A 20,786-nucleotide genomic window follows, 5' to 3' on the forward strand; every position below is an offset into this window, starting at 1 on the left:
GACTGTGCTGTTTCCACAGTCGGACCATTGTGACGCCGTGGGTGGCAGCAAGAAGTCGCGGTTGGAGAAAGACTCCATGCTTCTTCCTCCGTGCATCTCGCTGATACACAACCACAAGATCTCCAGCACAAAACAGTAAGCGGAATTGAAGTTCACTTGCACAAAGAGATACATCATCATACCACTCATAGTGCAGTGCTCCTTTCAGATCACTATGGTTACAGAATGAGTCAAGGAACATGTACAGTACAGGTCTACAAAAAACTGCACATTCATCATGGTTGTCTGTCTGCAGTGCTATACAATAAAGCAGTATTCTGCTGCTTTGGATAGTGTCCTCAGTGAAGGTCGAGGTGTAATTGCTAGTAGCTCATGGTAAGGACAAAATCGGCTATACCTTTACTTATCTTTTAAACTTTTAGGTGAGTATCTGAGCTGTTTGTTCTTTACCAAAGGTTGGTGTTAGGTACAGTACAGTGAGAGTTAGGGTACTGTGGGTAGGGTTAGGGTGAAGAAGAGATAAGTTAGTAGTTAAAAAGAGCCTCTGCAGCATGGCTATAGAGTGATAACCAGGCTCCGTGTATACTCTGTGTATCTCAGACACAGTGAGATAGACTTCCTAGAGGGACATTGAGGTACCCTACTGATCTATCTTTAGCCCCTGGTTTGCTATGTCCTACTGCATTAAAGTAATGTGACACTGACAAGAGCTCAAGCTCTAATTTTAGATATTCAATTAGCACCTGAGAGCCCGTCAGAGTGGCGCTGGTGACACGGGTCGCAGGGTCGTGCCGCCGGACCAGAGCGCCCACTGCGGAACATCGCCGCTAATCTCTGCAGATATCTTTAATATGATTACCCCCCTCTATGAATTATGAGCTGCCAGCGGTATCTAGTACAGAAATGCTCAACTCTTTCGGCCGGTCTGATATATGACTTCCCTAGAAGCCCTTTAAATCAGCTCCCTTTCGACAGCTCCAAAGCAAAATTCTTCACCCTTTTAATCAGATTGGAGAGTAAAGATGCTTTTTATTAACGCCGTAAACTGAAGGAGTTCTGCTCATTTTCAGGCCCATAAAACAAGACAAAATATGCTGCTGTTCAAAAATAACCTGGGCAACATAATCCTAATTAGGTTTTCCCAACTGTTTTTTTTCTCCTTCCTGCGAGTGCTTCAGGCACTCTTCAGCTTGCTAAGCATTTTTCTCTCGTATATCAAATCCCCCATGAGTTGGGGAAAGGGGGCAAAAAATAATCTGTTGTTGCAAAACAATGTGTAAAACAGAGAAGCAGCGGGAGACGTTATTTCTCACCACGCGTCCTTGGTGGGTTCTAAACTCCATATTGACTTTGAGCAGGCAAAATAGGCATGGCAACAACTTTCCCCACCTGCCTTTCTTTATCTGTTCACTTAGAGAAAAATCCATTGTTAACACAGGCCCAATGTGGAACTCCCAGCTATTACACAGGCCCAGAATACATGGAATCAGACTGGAGAGCACTGAGTTCCCCAATGAGGGGTCGGCCGGCTCCTTGAGCTGCAGTGGATATTAGGAGGACTGTAAATCTAACCACAAGTGCTTTCTGTCACAACAAACTGCCGTTCCACTGCTTGATCAATCAATATTTTGACCCGTCAGTGCACAGTGCGCTATATTGGACTATTTCTGCTCCTTTTTCTGTGCTGCCTCCTTAGAGGGTCAAAAGCACTGAAAATAAAATGGAAAAATAAAACGGTTATGTCGATTTCTTTTTTCTTTTTTTCTACCCTATTCAGGTCCCATGGGGCAGTCAAGGTTCATTGAGTGCAAATTCATTTAGTGCAACTTGTATTGAGTATGATTGAGGTACATATGCACAGTTTGGTCTTGTAATTGGTCTCCCCAAAATGTTAAGATGCTTCGCTTCTATTTCTGCTTTAGACAATTACCCCCTCTATGCCTCAGAGACAGCATGTGTAGTGCTGCATTTGATTCAGCCTTCTAATAAAAACAGAAATAATCACTCATTTTCCAACAAACAGAATGTTCTCCCGAAGGCCGACTGCTTTCTTTCAGCCACGGACAGAAAGTCTGTAGTCCTCAATTGCACAAATGCCTCAGACAGTCAAGTAATTTATTTTCTCCCATCTATCTACCACTTTGATGACATAAGACCTCAGATTGGCTGGCATTTCAAAGGCTGTGAGAACTGCAGAATCCCTCTGAAGTGTTACGTAGTGAATAGCAGTGTGAGAGCGGGCCAAAAGCATTGTTCTTCTCTCATGTCTGTCTCTCTCTCTCTCTCTCTCTCTCTCTCTCTCTCTCTCTCTCTCTCTCCCTCTCTCCCTCTCCATCCAGCTCGCTGAGGAGGCAGCCCAGGAAGCGAGAGGAGAAGCTGCTGCCTCCCCTGCTGTCCCCTCTCTCAGACGAGCCCCTCCGACAGCGGAGGACCAGCGAGTGTAGCTCCTTCAGCCAGGAGGGCGGCCCCCCTTGCACCACCAACACCACCAGCATCAGCACCTTGTTACCGGCCCTCAGCTGCTCCCTGCCCCCCTCGTCCTCTTCGTCCTCCTCTTCCTCACATAAGCACCGCAAAGGGGATAACAAAGCCTTCTCGCATTCCAAGACGAGTAGTGTAAGTCGGGGCGAAATAGTCATGACATTTATATAAATAAATAAAAAATACTCATGACATGTATATAAAATGTACACTCACCGAGCACTTTATTTGGAACACTATACTAATACTGTAACATAATAATGGCCTCAGTAACAGCCTCAATTCTTCGTGGCATTAATTCCACAAGATGTTCGAAACATTCCTTTGAGATTTCGGTCCATGATGGCATGATTGCATCACGCAATTCCTGCAGATTTTCAGGTGCACTTTCAAGATGTGAATCTCCCAAAGGTGTTCTATTGGATTCAGATCCGGTGGCTGGGAAGGCCACTGTAGAACACTGAACTCATTGTCATGTTAATGAAACCAGTTTGAGACGACTTTTGCTTTGTGGCATGGTGTCATGCTGGAAGTAGCCATTAGAAAATGGGTAAATTGTGGTCATGAAGGGATGCACATGGTCAGCAACAATACTCAAATAGGCTGTGGCATTCAAGCAATGATTGATTGGTATTAACGTGCCCAAAGTGTGCCAAGAAAACATTCCCCACACCATTCCACCACCTCCACCATGAGAAGGTGTACAGGTGTTCCTAATAAAGTGTTCAGTGAGTGTATATAGCCTAAGTGCCCAACCAAGTGAAGTTCTTCTTTTCGATGATGTTCATTGTTTAATTAAACAATCGAGCATTATTGATATCCTGGAGATTAACTGAGACTAAATCGTTTTAGACTGCATAAAAATAATAGTTTTTAATGGATTCTGTCTTCGTATAATTGTTGCCTCTGTTCAATTACTCTGATTTATCAAGTCAGTAAGACACAAAGGCGTTATTATAATTAATTATTAGTGGAAGGGCTTGTAGGAGTAATGTTATCATTACCATTTCCCTGAGCTACATTTTGACTTGATGTTTTGCATGGTTCCATTCAACTATTATGCTAAAAGGTATGATGCTTTAGCGTCCACTCTGTTTAATCCGAGGATCTGTCTCATGTAATCAATTGTGTAGAGAAGTTGGAGGCCTCGTCTGTTGCTGTAGATTATTACTCTGCTCCAGGCTTTTACCACTATTTCCTGTGTTTTTGCAAATCTAATTATCCTTTGGAGGATTTCAAAATAGCCTTGCAGAAAAGAAAATGGATTGCATGTGCTGGAAATTTCCAAGCCAGACAGGACACAGAAAGAAAAACAAACGTACACCACCAGTTGTCGAAGTCAACCACGATGAATCCTCGCTGTACGCTAATTAGCATTTTAATTGACCCTCCTCGTCTCGCAGGAGGAGGATACCCACAGCAAGCCCTCCGGCAGTTTCCATGGCAACGGTCAGTCCGACTCCGACGTGTGGTCCAACCTGTCATCCCTGTCGATGGACCACATGGAACCCAGAAGACCCAAGCTCACGTTCAATAACACGTATGTTCTGTGTAGCCTCAAACTTCTGCTAATACACTCCCCCCAAACACCCACTCACCTTTTATTTAAACCCCATGCACAGCCAGATTTTAATGACATGATGCATGTACTTATTTTTAAGTCTCAAACATGATTAAAATGCCACTGAATCCCAGGAGAGTTGAACGATGTGTGGGATGTGATTATGGTTTCTTCATGTGTATAAATCAAAGTGAAATTAAGCGTGTTGTCGAAGACAAATATTCAACATTAGCCCTTAGGCCAGTCAGAGAAAGTATTATATTATATTATAGATTGTGTTGCAGTATTGTTGGATGAAGATAAACACTTTCTATGAGGCACCACATATGTATGATGCCTTATAATGTCTATGTACACATTATCATATATATTGTATGTCAGTCTATAGGACAGACATAACGGCTTACAATAGCTTAGGGTTATTATGAGATGATATCAAATATTATAATGCAGTCATAGATGTATAACAATTCTTATCGTGGGCTATGATTGCAATATAACTGCATGCTACTATTTATTACAAGTAAAGTGTTACTGAAAACTATTGTGTCTTTGTGTAACTGTCAACAGCTACAGTGAAGAAACTAGTAAACTATATCTGTGCCCCACAGAGTTCACAACGCAGACTACTACATGCAAGAAGCCAAGAAACTGAAGCACAAAGCAGATGCACTGGTAAAAGTCTGTTTAATTTATTTGTTTCTTCATTCAACCATAACCATCTCAAAATGTGTACATGTTTGTCATAACTGTAATACAGCCTTTGCGTTGATAGACAATAGTATGCATATAAATAATAGCATGCGTATAATAATTGTTCTGAGTCCCTAGATTATTTTGTCTCAGATTCAGTCAATAGACACATTCAGTTTGTTCTCATCATTCATCACGAATGGCAACAGAGACCAATGTGATAATCCCATTAACAAACAAATGCCAATCTGCTATGAGCAAGCATTACTGTATGACTGTGCCAAATAGCTCAGAGATGTTCCTTCTGCTACCGCAATCAGTGATTTCTGCATGCAAGGTCACCAACACAATGTGAACAATGGGGAAATTGCATTTTAACATGCACATAACTTGATTTCTATCTGTTGTGCCAAGGAATTACATGCCCAGAGAACAGCATTATTCTTTTTCAAAATTATTTGAAGCTATACATCAATTTGACAAAAACATAAACAATACAGTAATACATCATTATGTCATGAAGAGGTACAACAGTACTAAAGATATTTAGGAGTCATATTAATACTATTTAACAGCACATAGAAACCAACTAGTGTGGCCTTGAAGACTGCTCTGAGGGGTACGAAGGAGAGCCCTCCTCCTTAAGACCTGTCGTCTTTTCTAAGCGAGGCAGTGTGACCTGGCACCACAGGATCCTCTTACACACCCTCTTCAATGTCCTCAAAGTGGTGGTCTCTCAAACGGTGATTTACAAACACTCTCATAGAGGGCCCCTAATAATTGGATTCCAGCAATTATCTCCCCAGACATTGTCCTTTATCGAAAGTTACATCCACTCGGCTATAAATCTGATCTCCGAGGTAGAGCCGGCCATGAATACAAAGTGAAGGGAATTGATTGCCCATGTTACATGAGTGTAATCGTTGAGCTGTGATGAATTTGCTGTGGGTCGGCGTGTGGTAAAGGCTTACTTGAAATGGGTGGAACCTGCATAGAGAGAGAGAGTGGTGTGTAAATCTATTTTACACTTGTGTGTGTTAGAGTGCATGAGTCATACGCCTGTTATTATGTCATCATTGGCGCTCACCGCTTGGTTTGTATTTCGGGATGTGTATGTGCTATAAACAACAGAAATGATATTTCTATTGTTTACCTATACTTGTATTTTAGGAATGTATTCGATGAAATTGAACAATATCAAGAGAATGCTCGGTGCACTAACGATGTGACAATGTTTTCTCTTCTAATTAAATCCGCTTATCTGTTTTCACAAGACTTTGCAGCCAAGACAATTTGTTCTTGCAGAATATTTCGTAGCTAATGTTCTGAAGCTAATGCCGATTCGATGTCTCCTTTCGCTTCACAGATGGAGAAGTTCGGGAAAGCCGTTAACTACGCCGACGGCGCGCTCTCGTTCATCGAGTGCGGCAACGCAATGGAACGAGACCCGTTGGAGGCCAAGTCTCCGTACACCATGTATTCTGAGACGGTGGAACTCATCAGGTCAATACACCCCCCCCCCCCTCCCCCCCTCCTACACACACACTTACATACACACACACACACACACACACACACACACACCCTAATGTGCGCACTCCCCACTCAGGCCAGCACTCCCACCTGCCCTCAGTGAAAATGAACATCATGATGGCCCCCGCTGCTCTGATTCTAGCCCAGAAGTCAGGCAATTAGTGTCCCTCGTTTTATTAATGACGCCGAAAATGGAAATAGATGGACCTCGGAGCTCCGTCTTACTACCCAGGGATTCACGCACCACTGATTGAAATCTTTCTCTTCGAAAACCATTACACATAACAAACGACACTGAATCCGGCCCTTTTCTGGACGCTGTCTGAGCTTTATGAACATTGAGTCGCACCGCCCTTTTGTAATTCGAAAATGAAATGAATTCATTGTACTGTAAAAAGGAAGAAAATGTCAATTTGATCTGTGTGTGTTCTGCTTTTTAAAGGTACGCCATGAGGTTAAAGAACTTCACAAGCCACTCTGCGACCGTAGGCGAGAAGAAATTAGCTGTGTTGTGGTGAGTTTGAGTGTCCCTTTCCTTTTGGTCTCTAAACCTAATTTCCTGTGTGTGTGTGCATGCGTCCGTGCGTGCGCGCATGCGTGCGGGTGTCGCAGCTGAAGGAGAGCTGTCATTGTGCTCGTGATGGATGTGATGATGGTCGTGGAAGCCCCTGTCTGTGTGGGTGGTTGGGTTGATTTCAGAAAATCCAGCCGGCTTCCAAACCCGTTAGATGCTAAATCCGGCGCTTCGCCTCAAACACCATTTAAATCTCCACTCAGCCATCACTGCCGACAATCGGATGTATCTTGAAGGGAGCTTTAAAACACTGCTAAAGCACTTAATCAGCTTAAAGTGGATCATTATTCTTGTATTTCATTAAGCTATTAGGGGATAATGAAAGATTTCCACACAGCGGCAGCCTACACATATAAAGTACAGCACGCTTGTTCAGCGTGGATGAAGGGAGCCTATATGCAGCCTGTCACATAGATTGTTTAATCTCTGCCGAATGTTATAGTAAGGCTCTCAGTCACAGCGATGTAGACTCTGATAAGCGTAGGAGTGAAACACCACTGAGGCCATGTTTCCTACGCGGGTAGAATATGTTCAGCGATCATTAGGGATTATTATTCTGGTATTTGACACTGGCTGACATGATCCATGATACATACATAATCCTTTTTAGAGGGCGAAGTCTGTCGTGTGTGTGTGTGTGTGTGTGTGTGTGTGTGTGTGTGTGTGTACAGCTCTACACGCGGATGTGTTTTCGATCTGGGCAAGGGGGTAAAGCAGCGTATGACTTATTCATGTGTGAGAGATGGTGTCATGTCATGGAGCGTTACATATGTCCAAAGCATCTGGTGTCTAGCACTCGCGTACTGTGGACAGGTAAGCCACCGCATGGCGCTAGGACTGGATGTGCAGAGTTGCAGTGCAACTGCGCTGACATTTGATTGCTGTTTTGCTGCGCCTCTCTCTCTCGGGTTTTCCCTGCCGTGCTCTCGAGCAATTAGAGAGACGTCGACTTGTATAACAATAAGAGGCAGGATATTCAATAGCCTTGTGTTTAAAAAGTATACAAATATACGCATTTTGTGACTTACTCATCATTTGTCGTGACTTTTTATGATATCCTCACTGTACATGTGCATTCGTGTGAGCCTTCGTGTGAGACGTTCTGTTGCCAAAGCATGATAGCAAAGTATGAACTCATTGTACCCCTGACCAAGTGTCACACTTCGACGATGATGCTTTTATTTCTACAGCAATCGCTGTTTATCGCTCCTGTACTTGAGAATGTTCAAACTGAAGAAGGACCATGCAGTAAAGTATTCCCGCTCCCTCATGGAGTATTTCAAGGTATTTCAAGGAGAATTGTCCCCTCCAACTCCACTTCTCTGCTTTGTACTGTTTGTGGGGGGGAAAAGAGAGGTAGTTGTAAAACACGTAAAGCTAATTAAGACTTTTAAATTGAATTCATTCATTGAATTTGTTTGACTTGCGCCTTTTACTCATTAATTGTGCATGCTGGTTATTAAAAACCATTCATTTCTTTTTGCTGTTTGTGTGTAAATTAACTCCATCAATTATCTACATACATTGTTAGTGCCTAAGCCTGTTTTAATTAATTATGTTGGCTGTTATTCAGAAAGCTGTTTGCATTATGTTGTATTGCATTGATATGCAGTTACATTGCATTGATATGCAATGTGTTTGGACAGTACAGTGCTGCCAGACACACGTTCTCACAAACTCTTAATTCTTCCAGAATTCTGCGAAAAGTTCCCAAGCACCTTCGCCATGGGGAGCCAATGGAAAGTGAGTACTTTCTTTATGTGATACAGTATATATAAACAAAACAATGCATGTGTCCATACAGTACGGTGCTGCGTGCTCCTGCTTTAGCTAATCCTCTCAGACGGTGGTTCCTTTGTTCAGACAAAGGCCGCAGCGGTGTCTTTGCCTCTGTCACTGTGACTCCTAGCATATCAGACTACCTGGAGAGATATGCTCAGTGGTTGAGTGTTCTTTTGGATGCTCCATGGCAACTGAGTGTGTGTGTAGCTGTGTGATGCCTCAGTGTGTTTATGTTAGGGTAACGTGGGGCTAGCTAGTCAGTTAGTGTGGTTGGCGGCGAGCCATGCTCTGTCTGTGAGCTCAGCTACAGCCTGTCTGTTCCAGGGCTGGGGGGCACTAGGCCACTCACCCTTAGCCACAGCACTGACCAGCCCTGCTGTTCTGTAGGGGAGAGGAGCTGTCAAAAGCAATTAGCCTCAGCTCCGCAGCCTCCTCCAGCCTCCTCCAGTTCACCATGGTCACATTAGCCCCAAACCAGGCTTCTTAATCCCCCTGTGTTAGTTTCCCTTTATACCTGCTGGAACTGTGATCAACATTAGATTTGACTCTGAGCCTAGCTTTCCCACAGTTTGTTTGTTCTGTCCTTGACAATCATAAATCTCTTTTTTCTTCTTATTCTTTCCCTTTTTTCCCCCTCAAGGGTTTGTTTATTTGAGCAAAACCCTCAAACTGCTCGAGAGCTGAGCCGAGCTGTTGACAGGGAACATAATTTAACTTCACGGGGCGAGCGCGTTTCAATTTAGTGCTGAATTACAGGACCTGGAGCCTGATTGTTTGGGTTTCGCACTAAAAGACTGATGAATATGTCCCTTGATTGATGGCTAAAGCCGCCTGACAGAAAATCAAGCCGTGATTGTCAAGCCAGAAAAGCCCCTAGTTTGTTGTTCTTACAGTTCAAATCAGTATTAGTGATTAAGCCTGATGAAAAGTGGTTAAGCCAGACGAAATAACATGTATTGGCTAAATGTTCAGCTATATAGTTCAGATATCCATTATAATAATAAGTCTCCCTGGGTGAAAAACATTAAGAAGGAAAAAGCTCTCGGAGTGGAAATCTCCTTATTGCAATCTAACCTTAGTCCATATAGATTAGCACTACGGGCACCAAATGGTGTTTTCACTTTTTTTCGATTTTATAATTGAAATAACTTTACCATCGTGAAAGCCACGTTGTAAAATATGTTCTATGGCGTCAATGGTTTGTGTGGAGGGCCTGGTGATCGTAGTGGAAAATTGATAGTACGATCACGTCAACGTCACTATGTAGTTTAATGAAGATTGTCTTACTGAATCTCTGTAGCTGACTTCGCTTAGCAAGTCCAACTAGCTTTGTTCCAGTATCCATTCTTGCATACTGCTAAGAATGCAAGAGTACAATTATTGTCTCACTCGAAGGGGTTCACCAGTGTGGATATTAGAACATAAACAACGTCTATCTTTTCCCCGTAGTTTTTTTCAGTAGTTGTTTGACCAGTAGATACAACATCACAATGCTTACATGAAACTAAACACTGGTGTCCAGTGTTTATTTCTGTAGTGATGATCGGACCTCTAGTCCTCCGAACACTAACCCCCCCCCCTTTCCCCCACTTTGGTCTCTCAACAATGTACAGTATGTTTAGAATATTACTACAGTATCTACAGTACAGTATAGGAACCTTGCTCAGAACACTTACCTGGAAAACATATATAATTGGTAAACTGGTAATACATTATTACCATAGGTCAATAAAAGCTATCGATTAGTTCTAAAGATATAAAAAAAAAAGCAAATCCGAGTCCTAAACGTGTGCCTGTGTTGTGTTGTTTGTCGTCTCAGGAGTACAGGCACCCCGTCCCCCCTGTCCCTGTGTCCGTCTCCGGTCAGCTCAGTCAGCAGCAGCAGCACAGGCCCTGGGGGTCCTACGGCCACCGGCAGCGTGGCCATCCCCCAGCGCATCCACCACATGGCCGCCAGTCACGTCAACATCACCAACAACATCCTCCGCAGCTACGAGCACTGGGACACGGCCGAGAAACTGGCCCACGAGAGCCAAGGTATCCCTCCATAACGCCTGTGTGCTCTTTCCTTTATTATTATTATTATTATTATTATTATTATTATTATTATTATTATTTATGTTTATTTAGCCAGGATAATCATCACCATTTGCCACAGAGGATACATAATGCTAATGCTTTATTTTAGAGTCAACTTTTTACTTACAAAGTCATCTACTTACAAGGTATACCGATACCTACGAATTGCATTTTGGGGCCGTTTAGATTGACACGTTTTAATTGACACAAGCATCACTATGTATAATTGGATACCAGGTACAGTAGGTACCAAGTCTGTTTGGTTCCCTGCAGTAAGTACTGTACCACACAGTATCTGTCACCACAACACTTCCTGGTCCACACTTACACCTTTTTTCTCTTTTATTATGGATGTCAAGAGAGATGGCAAATTGTATAGTTTAAAGCAGCGGAACTGACTGTGATGGTTGTTCTATTCATCTCGCGTCATTCAACAACAGCCTCAATTCTTTGCTATCCTGTGTTCTGTTCCTAACATTTCTTTTCATTCGTTTTTGTCAACACGTTTTTCTTTTATTTGTCACACAATTATAGACGGCTAATTACGACTACCCGTGAGTACTGTGAAAGAACTAAGGTTGCGCAAATCCTTTTAATCATCCTCAGGCTATCTAGAACATTGCCTATAATGTATTCTGTGTTCTTTTGTGAAGAGAGAGAGAGAGAAAAAAAAGAAAGAAAGAAAATTAGCCCTTTAACCATTTCCGGCCATTAGGGAGTGAATGTGGTGACCACCCTAGATGTGGAGGACGCCACCCTATCAGGTTTGATGTGCGACTCTGTCGTTCCTCATCCCTTATTGGAGAGAGTTGATTAAAGGGCCAGGTAATGCACACCTAGATGAGGCGGGAGCCCCAGCAGCCTCAGAAGTACCCCATTAGAAGTTGATCTGACCCTCCCTCCACCTCTCCTCCTCTCTGTCTACACTCATAATGGGCTTAATTAGAGGCTCTTGGAGAGTGTGTTTGATGGGAAATGAGACAGGAATGGCCCCCGTTATGACACCATAAGCCTAGGTGGGACTTTCAGGACATGATAAATCACTGTAGCTGTTACCTTGGTGGATTGAGCCGTTTCAGCACTCAGTTCATCACTGTTTGGGAAAAGGGGAAAGAAAAATGGACTGTATAAATGTGAACTTTTATGAAGCTTTTACATTTGTTAGTCTGACTCTCTTATTCATACACACACGGACATACTATAGACACATACGCACACTAACACACACATATACTGTACATGCAAACGCACACACATACGCACACACACCCACACACACACATGCGCACGCACACACACACACAAACACCCACTCACTCTTTCCTTCCTTTCTTCTCCTTTCCTCAGAGTTCTTTCAGGAGCTGGACTCAGTGATGGAACCGTTGAGCCAGCACAGCAGCATGACAGAACTGGTGCGCTACATACGACAAGGACTGCACTGGCTCCGGATAGAAGGCCACTTGTTATAGTGCTGGAACATGGACCTGGAACTGCCACTCTCACACCTCCATCACTACCTCTACCAGCCAGCACCCTGTCCCGTCACCCTGTCCTCCAGCCACCACACCCCCCCCAAGGACCCCTCCACCCCTCCTCCCCCATAACGCTCAGCCAGCAAGCCCTGTCACAACTCCTTATAGGTCATGTTCATCATGAGCTCCACAAAGTCCTTTGTCTCCCGGTCTCTGCTCCATGGCATCAAATGTTGACAACAGCCGCCCCCCAAAGTGAATGAAAGGGTACAGAAGGCCCCAAAGCCCGGTTTGTAGCCTCCTCACAAGGCATTAAAACAAAGACGGATTGGTGTTGCTGTTATGGTTGTTTTTCTGCGGACAGAGCCCTGTCATTTCCCACTGAGGATCCTATCAGACCACTTCAAGTCTTCACCACCTCTTCCACCTTTACTCCATTTGAAATACTTTCAAATATGAACATATTTGAGCATTTGCTTGAGCCTGCCTGGAGTGCCAGATGGGCGGGGTTAGCACTTTTGGGACAATTCCATTGGTTCCATAGTGCCAGGCAAACTCAGTCGAGCGCAGCAAAGTATTTAAAATGATTTGAAATACTATTTGAACACCTATGGTCTGTCTCCAACAGGCAGATGTCTCATGAATTTTCTAAGTGCTATCAACTCTTTTAATGTCTTATATTTTGCGGATGCCTTGATGGACTGACAGAAGCCAATTGGAGAGGCGTCTCTCTCTACTACTATGTAATGGTGTTGGTTATGTGTGCTTCTCATCAGACTTCAATCCTATAGCACCAGATAATGCAGCAACAGAGGGATAGCAGACCCATTTGGAAAAGAACAACAAGCAATCAAATTCAATCTGCCAACTCAAGCAATTCCTCTAACTTCCAGAGATTCGTTAAATAACAGGTTGTCAACTACAGCAGTATGAACACATGAGCTGAATCATGTACAGTGCATTCGTGAAGTATTCAGACCCCTTCACTTTTTCCACATTTTGTTATGTTACAGCCTTATTCTAAAATGGATTCAATTAATTTATTTCCTCATCAATCTCCTCACAATACCCCATAATGACAAAGCGAAAACAGGTTTTTAAAAATGTTTGCTAATTTATTAAAAATAAAAAACTGGAATATCACATTTACATAAGTATTCAGACCCGTTGCTATGACACTCAAAATTGAGCTCAGGTGCATCCTGTTTCCATTGATCATCCTTGAGATGTTTCTATGACTTGATTGGAGTCCACCTGTGGTAAATTCAATTGATTGGACATGATTTGGAACAGCACACACCTGTCTATATAAGGTCGCACAGTTGACAGTGCATGCCAGAGCAAAAACCAGGCCATCAAGTCGAAGGAATTGTCCGTAGACCTCCAAGACAGATTGTGTCGAGGCACGGATTTGGGGAAGGGTACAAAAACAATTCTGCAGTATTGAAGGTCCCCAAGAACACAGTAGCCTCCAAAATTCTTAAATGGAAGAAGTTTGGAACTACGAAGACTCTTCCTAGAGCTGGCCACGCAGCCAAACTGAGCAATAGGGGGAGAAGGGCCATCGTCAGGGAGGTGACCAAGAACCCAATGGTCACTCTGATAGAGCTCCAGAGTTCCTCTGTGGAGATGGGAGAACCTTCCAGAAGGACAACCATCTCTGCAGCACTCCACCAATCAGGCCTTTATGGTAGAGTGACCAGACGGAAGCCACTCCTCAGTAAAAAGCACATGACAGCCCGCTTGGAGTTTGCCAAAAGGCACCTAAAGGACTCTCAGACCATGAAGAACAAGATTCTCTGGTTTGATGAAACCAAGATTAAACTATTTGGCCTGAATGCCAAGCGTCACATCTGGAGGAAACCAGACACCGCTCATCACCTGGCCAATACCATCCCTACGGTGAAGTATGGTGGTGGCAGCATCTTGCTGTGGGGATGTTTTTCAGCAGCAGGGACTGGGTGACTAGTCAGGATCGAGGGAAAGATGAACGGAGCAAAGTACAGAGAGATACTTGATGAAAACCTGCTCCAGAGCGCTCAGGACCTCAGACTGGGGCGAAGGTTCACCTTCCAACAGGACAACAACCCTAAGCACACAGCCAAGACAACGCAGGAGTGGCTTTGGGACAAGTCTCTGAATGTCCTTGAGTGGCCCAGCCAGAGCCCAGACTTGAACCCGATCGAACATCTCTGGAGAGACCTGAAAATAGCTGAGCACCGACGCTCACCATCCAACCTGACAGAGCTTGAGAAGATCTGCAGAGAATAATGGGAGAAACTCCCCAAATACAGGTGTGCCAAGCTTGTAGCGTCATACCCAAGAAGACTTGAGGCTGTAATCGCCGCCAAAGGTGCTTCAACATAGTACTGAGTAAAGGGTCTGAATACTTATGTAAATGTGATATTTCAGTTTTTTATTTTTAATAAATTAGCAAACATTTCTAAAAACCTGTTTTGGCTTTGTCATTATGAGGTATTGTGTGTAGATTGATGAGGGAAAAAATGTATTTAATCCATTTTAGAATAAGGCTGTAACATAACAACATTTTAAGGGGTATGAGTACTTTCTGAATGCACTGTAGGCTAGTTCAGCCCTTTAGGTTGGTGCCTGCAGTATATATTTGCTATTTGGTTGCTGTTATTTTCCTGTTTTAACTACAGTAATAAGAGTCTGGATTTGATCCAAAGCAGCACTAATATTCTCTAGGTAGGAGGGGAGGGGGAACACATAAAGTCACGCATCTAAGACTCTGTTCGAATGAATAATAACCATGCAATCACCGTTTCCACCACGTATTATGTACACCACAATGACTCCAGTAGCGCTTCAATGGATCTCTGGACGATCTCTCCAATGTCTCCAATAACTAACCGCTCGGTTGTGTTGTATGGCGCAACTCTTTTGATATTCAATGTTGGTTCAGTTGTTGCATGTTCACGCAAAAAGGTGTTGAGTTTTAAGCATTACCCATGAGTTCTGAAACTCCTTTCGTGTTATGTGCATAGTTGTACATTTGATTGTCAATATGTTTTAACTTGGCTTGATGGTTATTGACCATCCATGAGATACAGGCAGAGGTCCTGAGGAGGAAATGTGAGGTTGTTTTGTTTTTGGTGTTTTCATTTAGATGTGAGAGAATCGGCTAAGGCGAAGTGTCTGTGTGTGTTTGTGTGTGTGTGTGTGTGTGTGTGCGTGTGTGCGTGTGTGTGTGTGTGTGTGTGTGTGTGTGTGTTGCTGTGCTGAGTTAATTTGGGAATGGATTCTCAAACTACTGGGTATCCATCTCTATGTTGCACAGTCCATACGTTTCAGTCGACCATTTAACCATCGCGAATGTGTATGAGAGACAATGAGGATGTTTGTGAAATATGATTTTCACTATGATAATACAAAGTGCCTCCGTATCCAGTGGAAATTATTAAGAGTCTATATTTAAGAACAAGAATGAATCTAAATGATTTTTCCATACCATATTGGTATATTAGATTTTTTCATAAAACCACAATTTATTCATGTACTTTTTACTGGCAATTATGAGACCAGGTTTGGCTTTAAAATTGCAAATGTGTGACTTACATGTATGAAATTTCTAACACGGTTACTGTTTTAGGGTACAGAAAACAGGATATTCAAAAATGCTTAATATAATGACCTATGATTACAACTGCAAACCTTTTACGGCAATAGCTGTTTGATAGCATTAAGTGTGTTAAAAAGGACAAGAGTGGAATCTAAAGATATATGCACTTCAGTGTTTTTGCGCTTATTGATTGACTAGCCCTATAAAACGTTTGTTGTTTCTATCTATCAATTTTAGGTCATTAAGCCAAATTAAGTGTTTTGGAATGTCCCAAGAAAAGAGCAAACAAATTACTGACAAAACAAAACATTGAACTGGATTTTAAAAATCACTTGATGTGGACCCACTTTCTTATTTACATTTAATGTTATGAGATGTTTTTGAAACTGTGTTGTACATGCTTATTGTAACCTCACAAACAGTGCTCATTAAAATTCCAAATCTACTCTGTTGCGAAAGCTGTAGGATACCACACCATGTGGCACTAGCAATATTTACATAAGTCTTAATGTTACTAAATGAATTGAAAAACATGAAAGAGAATCTCACAACTGAAACTTTGCTTGTCCAATACATTACAATTCATCTTCGTCTTTTGCAAACCACATGGTAAAAAAATAATCTCATAATCATCTGTCAGTGTTGAATAGAGAAAATATGAAGTGTGTGCATTCTTTTTTTATGCAAATGATCATACGTTCTTCTCCGGTCCAAAAGTAGCCAACTGTCTTGTCTTTTATGGGGAAGCAGTTTGTACATTTCTACTAGCTTTCCCCAGCTGTTCTTGTTTTGTGCTAGAGACAGGCCATTCTGTCAGAGAAATCTGCAGCCTTCTGGCAGTTAGTCAACAACCAAGCAGCACTGGCACTCTCTGCTCGCTCATCCATTCTCTGATATAAACAACCAGCTCCCATACTCAGCCCTCGTCTGGCACCGAGGAGGAGCAGTTAATGTCTTGCATTCATTTCACAATGAGGGAAGGCTGAATCAAATTGGCTTACATCCACCTGGAGAGCAGAACCCATTTTGTTTTGTTTCAAATACAAAGTCATGTCTAAAATAAGTGAAATCTGAACGCTGAATGAGGTGCCATCTGGTAGATTTACCAAGCTAATGTTTGGTGTGACCTTGTACCCTTCTGCTTGGTGAAACCAGGTTATGATACATTATATCAGGAACAAATTGCTCATAAGATGAGTCACTAATTAGCTTGATATTGTATTGCTGCTACAAATGTTAATATTAAGTAGATAGATTTATAAATACGTGGATGTCATTTTAAAATGAATTCATCTAAAGACATTTATTGAAAATACAAATCCTTTTACGCATTGCAGAGTGAAGAAGAAAAATATTTGAAGTATCCTAGAGTAGATACAGAGTGTTGCTCAGTGCTCATCTCTTTAGTCTTCTGAGTCTAAGCCAGAAGAGTATTTATTGCGATCAGCCACTACTTAAGAGCAGAATCAATAATAGTTGTGCCCTCATGCAGTTTTAATGCTCAAAGGATTGTTTTCCTCTAGTTTAGTGTAATTATCTCCAACGCTAACAAATCAAGTTCATCTGAGGCAGAGAGTAATGAGAGAGGGGTGCTGGCACCACTGCAGATGCTACAGCTACGCTAGCCATTTCTTCCCCCAACTCCCTCATTATACATACTAACAGTAATTTGACAGACTATCAACACAATAGCATTGTGTTACAAATTGATGTATATTTATCATGTTCCCTAATCATAATTTATTCATCTCTGGTAAAAAAAAAGAAATAAGCTGCTTTTCTTGTCTGAGGCGAGACAACAGCACTGAGCCTTAGCCTGACTGTCGCCTGGTATTTTGTTATCTTGTGTTCCATCGTTCCACTACAATGAGAATGAGTTATCAGGAAAAATGATCTCCAATTAAGATTGTCCCCAGCTGGAAGCATTCCGATTGCCCCTGCAAATTAAAGACTGTAAATAACACTTAGTTAACACAAAGCACCGTACCATGTTGGTCAATTAAAGACCTTATGACTCAACTCTGATTCATATGCAATGAATACTGTGGCCGATTTAATATCATTGGCGCAACCTGGACCGGGCTCTCCCATAACGCATAAACATATCGGAAATACCTATCAACTGTTAATTATGTCTATGTTGTCATAGTCTGGATCACACATCTGAAATGGTTTTCCCATTAGCAGCATATTTTAATATAATTTTGTTTGTAATCTAAATGGCTTGTCTGTGACTGCAGATGCAGTATGCTGACCCTCAGTTCAACGAAAGTGGTCGTTATGCAAATTGAAGTCAACAGGTAGCTTCATTAAAATGATGTTCAACCATTCCTCCACCTTGTTTTGTCTTAAAGCAGTGTAGCTGACCAATTATAATGTGCATTACTGAAGAACAACACCTATCCATAGATCCCCTTGTTGTTTCTATGTGTACAGTGATGGGGTGCTCCATGGTGTGTTGACATCTGGTGTAAACGGATGTCCCATTGTACCATATGGAATAGATCACCCTCTGACTGCCCAAAGCTGAACACATGCTTTGGAAATCCATTGCCTTGACTCGAGCAAATCGCTGACCTGTGACATCTCATCACCCCTTTGATATTTGACCTTTGGTAGTCTGTCCTGTGTGACCTCTGTGTGTCAGTCATTCCAATGTCACCTGGCGTGGCATTTCTGTGTATCATCCACTTCCTTTTGTAAAAGAGAGACTATGAGATTATTATAAACAAGTGTACAGTTTCAGTCAACAACAGATAAAAGGGTTTGTTACAGAAAAAAGGCATTTACTTAACATGGCTGTGCTTCCTACTCAATGAAATACAGCTGTAATTTAGCCATTTATTTACCAAATGGCGTAAACATTTGAAGGAAGACCATGTGCTTTTGATACAACTGTATTTCTGAAAGTATTATTCAAAGTCTGCAGCATTATTGTGTCACATATGGCCAAATTTATCGTGAAAAAAATAGAGCGATTTCCCAAAGATTGATTCCCCTTGTTTAAGCCTTAGAACAACATGCTTTTGAGAAATGGAACAATCACAGTTAGTTCTGGCAGAGTTTGTCAGATACATTTGTAACTGTGAAATTCAGCATTGTAACATAAATATAAATCTTTCACAGTGTTCAAAAATAAATTAATTAGCAAAACAGTTAGCAATGCTGATAGCCATACATTAGCCTAATGACATACTGTTCCTCAAGGCTAAAGCTTTATTATAAATGCTTCAATGCTACCTATTCCCAGAATGATGTTTGATCAATGTTGCGCACACATCAGGGAAGAACAGGGTGTCCATTCCAAGTAAATAGCCTTTTCTCTCACTGACGTTTTCTCGACAGTTTAAAGATGGACAATGTTGTAAACAGAAAATGCAAAGACGGAAGATGTCTTAGCTGAGGCATGCTGTAGTTTATAGTTTGTTCATTTTTGTACAGCGCAGGGTAACTGTTTATGCTATGGATTTATTAACGTATAGTTGTAAGGATTCATTAAAAATTCTGTATCAAAGAAACTTCCTGCCTGGTTAGCTTTGTATTTCAAATGTGTTGCACAAGTTCTGCCATTTTTTATCATTATTTTTGCCTATTGTATGGTTATTTTATAATAAAATTGTTATATGTAATGATCAAACATTGAAATGATAGTTCTGTTGTTTTTAAATGTTTAATGTGTCTGTAAAAAATGGAATAAAAATGGTAAGAACCGGTGCAATTGTTCTCTCCTGCTCTCTGATTCTCAATCACTACTATGACATCATCATCATGGGACGGATAAATTGCTTCAGACATGACATGCTATCACAGCTGCAATGAGTGAAATCCCAACCTGATGGTAGCACCCCCTTGTTTTGATTGGGTTCCCTTTTATTTACTGGGTAGACTAGTACCTTTGTAAGTACATTGTTACAATGTGTACTTGCACTTTAACACTGTACCTTGTACCTACTGTATATAATTAATAATAATTAATAATTTTATGAATAACTGTATCAGATGTTTTAACCTACAGTATGCAGCTACAATAACCACTCAATTATTTGTGTTTTGGATGGATCGTAGATTATTTCATGGTCAAGGCCACTGCAGCTAAGAGAAATATGTCATCTGAGATAAGAGATGGTGCAGCACTCCTGTCAGAGAGTCATCAGAGTATTAACACAACATGAACACAACGCTAATACAACATGAACACAATGCTAATACAACATTAACCCGGTCTCCCTCCTGCAGGCCTAAAGAAACAGGACAACAATGATATGAGATGAATACACACACACACACACACACACACACACAGACACATACACACAGGTCCCCTCTTATGGATGTAAATTTAGTGTAAGTCCCATGTTGGATAGGCACGTAAATATACGTGCGCACACACACACACACACTGCTTAGGGGAGGCCTAGTATCCTTGTATCTGTGGCTTTCGTCCATATGATAAATTCTTGTAATCACAAGCATTACGCATCTACATCTGAATTAGCCTGTGGTTACTGGTCCTCATAACAGTGTCTTCTTTATGGAACTAATGGCTTCTTATTTATTCATCACAGGGACAATGTGCATGCTCCAGCACGCCTTATTCATTTATGAGTTTTCTAATACATTGATAGGCCGGGGGTTTCTTTAAAGTGCTCTGTTATGCCAAATTGAAGTATTTGGGTGTGGTACAGGAATCCCACCTGCTAAATAATTATCCAAATGAGGTGTCAAAAAGCCTTTTATTTACTGACTCTGAGCATTTCATTTGGCTTTGGCGCAGAGCCAACTTGCTGACAGTTAAGATTTATTGATTTAATTGCCTAAGGTAACCATGCAATAAAATCATCTCAAAGATAGATTTTCGTGGCATTGCGCACCATCAAGGTAATTTTTCAACTGCCGCAGCTATATCTGCAGGTTACCGTAGCAAATTCATAAGTCAAAGCATCTCATTAACGTAGTGACTCAAATAATTTGTGAAGTGGAATGGTGATTTTTTTTCTACAAGGGAAAACTCAGTATAAACTTGCTACT

The 20,786-nt window shown here is 41.7% G+C and overlaps 1 protein-coding gene across 1 annotated transcript in view; it reads left to right on the plus strand.

The window, feature by feature from the left end:
• Window positions 1-12,455, plus strand: part of LOC310816298 (AF4/FMR2 family member 2-like) — a 111,777-nt gene extending 99,322 nt beyond the window's left edge. Inside the window, exons 10-19 of the mRNA XM_083686422.1 lie at window positions 20-135; window positions 2,340-2,616; window positions 3,885-4,021; window positions 4,654-4,717; window positions 6,102-6,238; window positions 6,711-6,782; window positions 8,033-8,126; window positions 8,536-8,585; window positions 10,444-10,661; window positions 12,051-12,455. Of these exons, the coding sequence (XP_083542548.1) occupies window positions 20-135; window positions 2,340-2,616; window positions 3,885-4,021; window positions 4,654-4,717; window positions 6,102-6,238; window positions 6,711-6,782; window positions 8,033-8,126; window positions 8,536-8,585; window positions 10,444-10,661; window positions 12,051-12,172 (1,287 nt within the window). The 3' untranslated portion in view covers window positions 12,173-12,455. The remainder of the gene's footprint in view (window positions 1-19; window positions 136-2,339; window positions 2,617-3,884; window positions 4,022-4,653; window positions 4,718-6,101; window positions 6,239-6,710; window positions 6,783-8,032; window positions 8,127-8,535; window positions 8,586-10,443; window positions 10,662-12,050) is intronic.
• The last annotated feature ends 8,331 nt before the right edge of the window (window positions 12,456-20,786 follow it).

This window comes from Argentina silus (genome assembly GCF_951799395.1).
Source record: "Argentina silus genome assembly, chromosome: 15".
Lineage (NCBI taxonomy): Eukaryota > Metazoa > Chordata > Actinopteri > Argentiniformes > Argentinidae > Argentina > Argentina silus.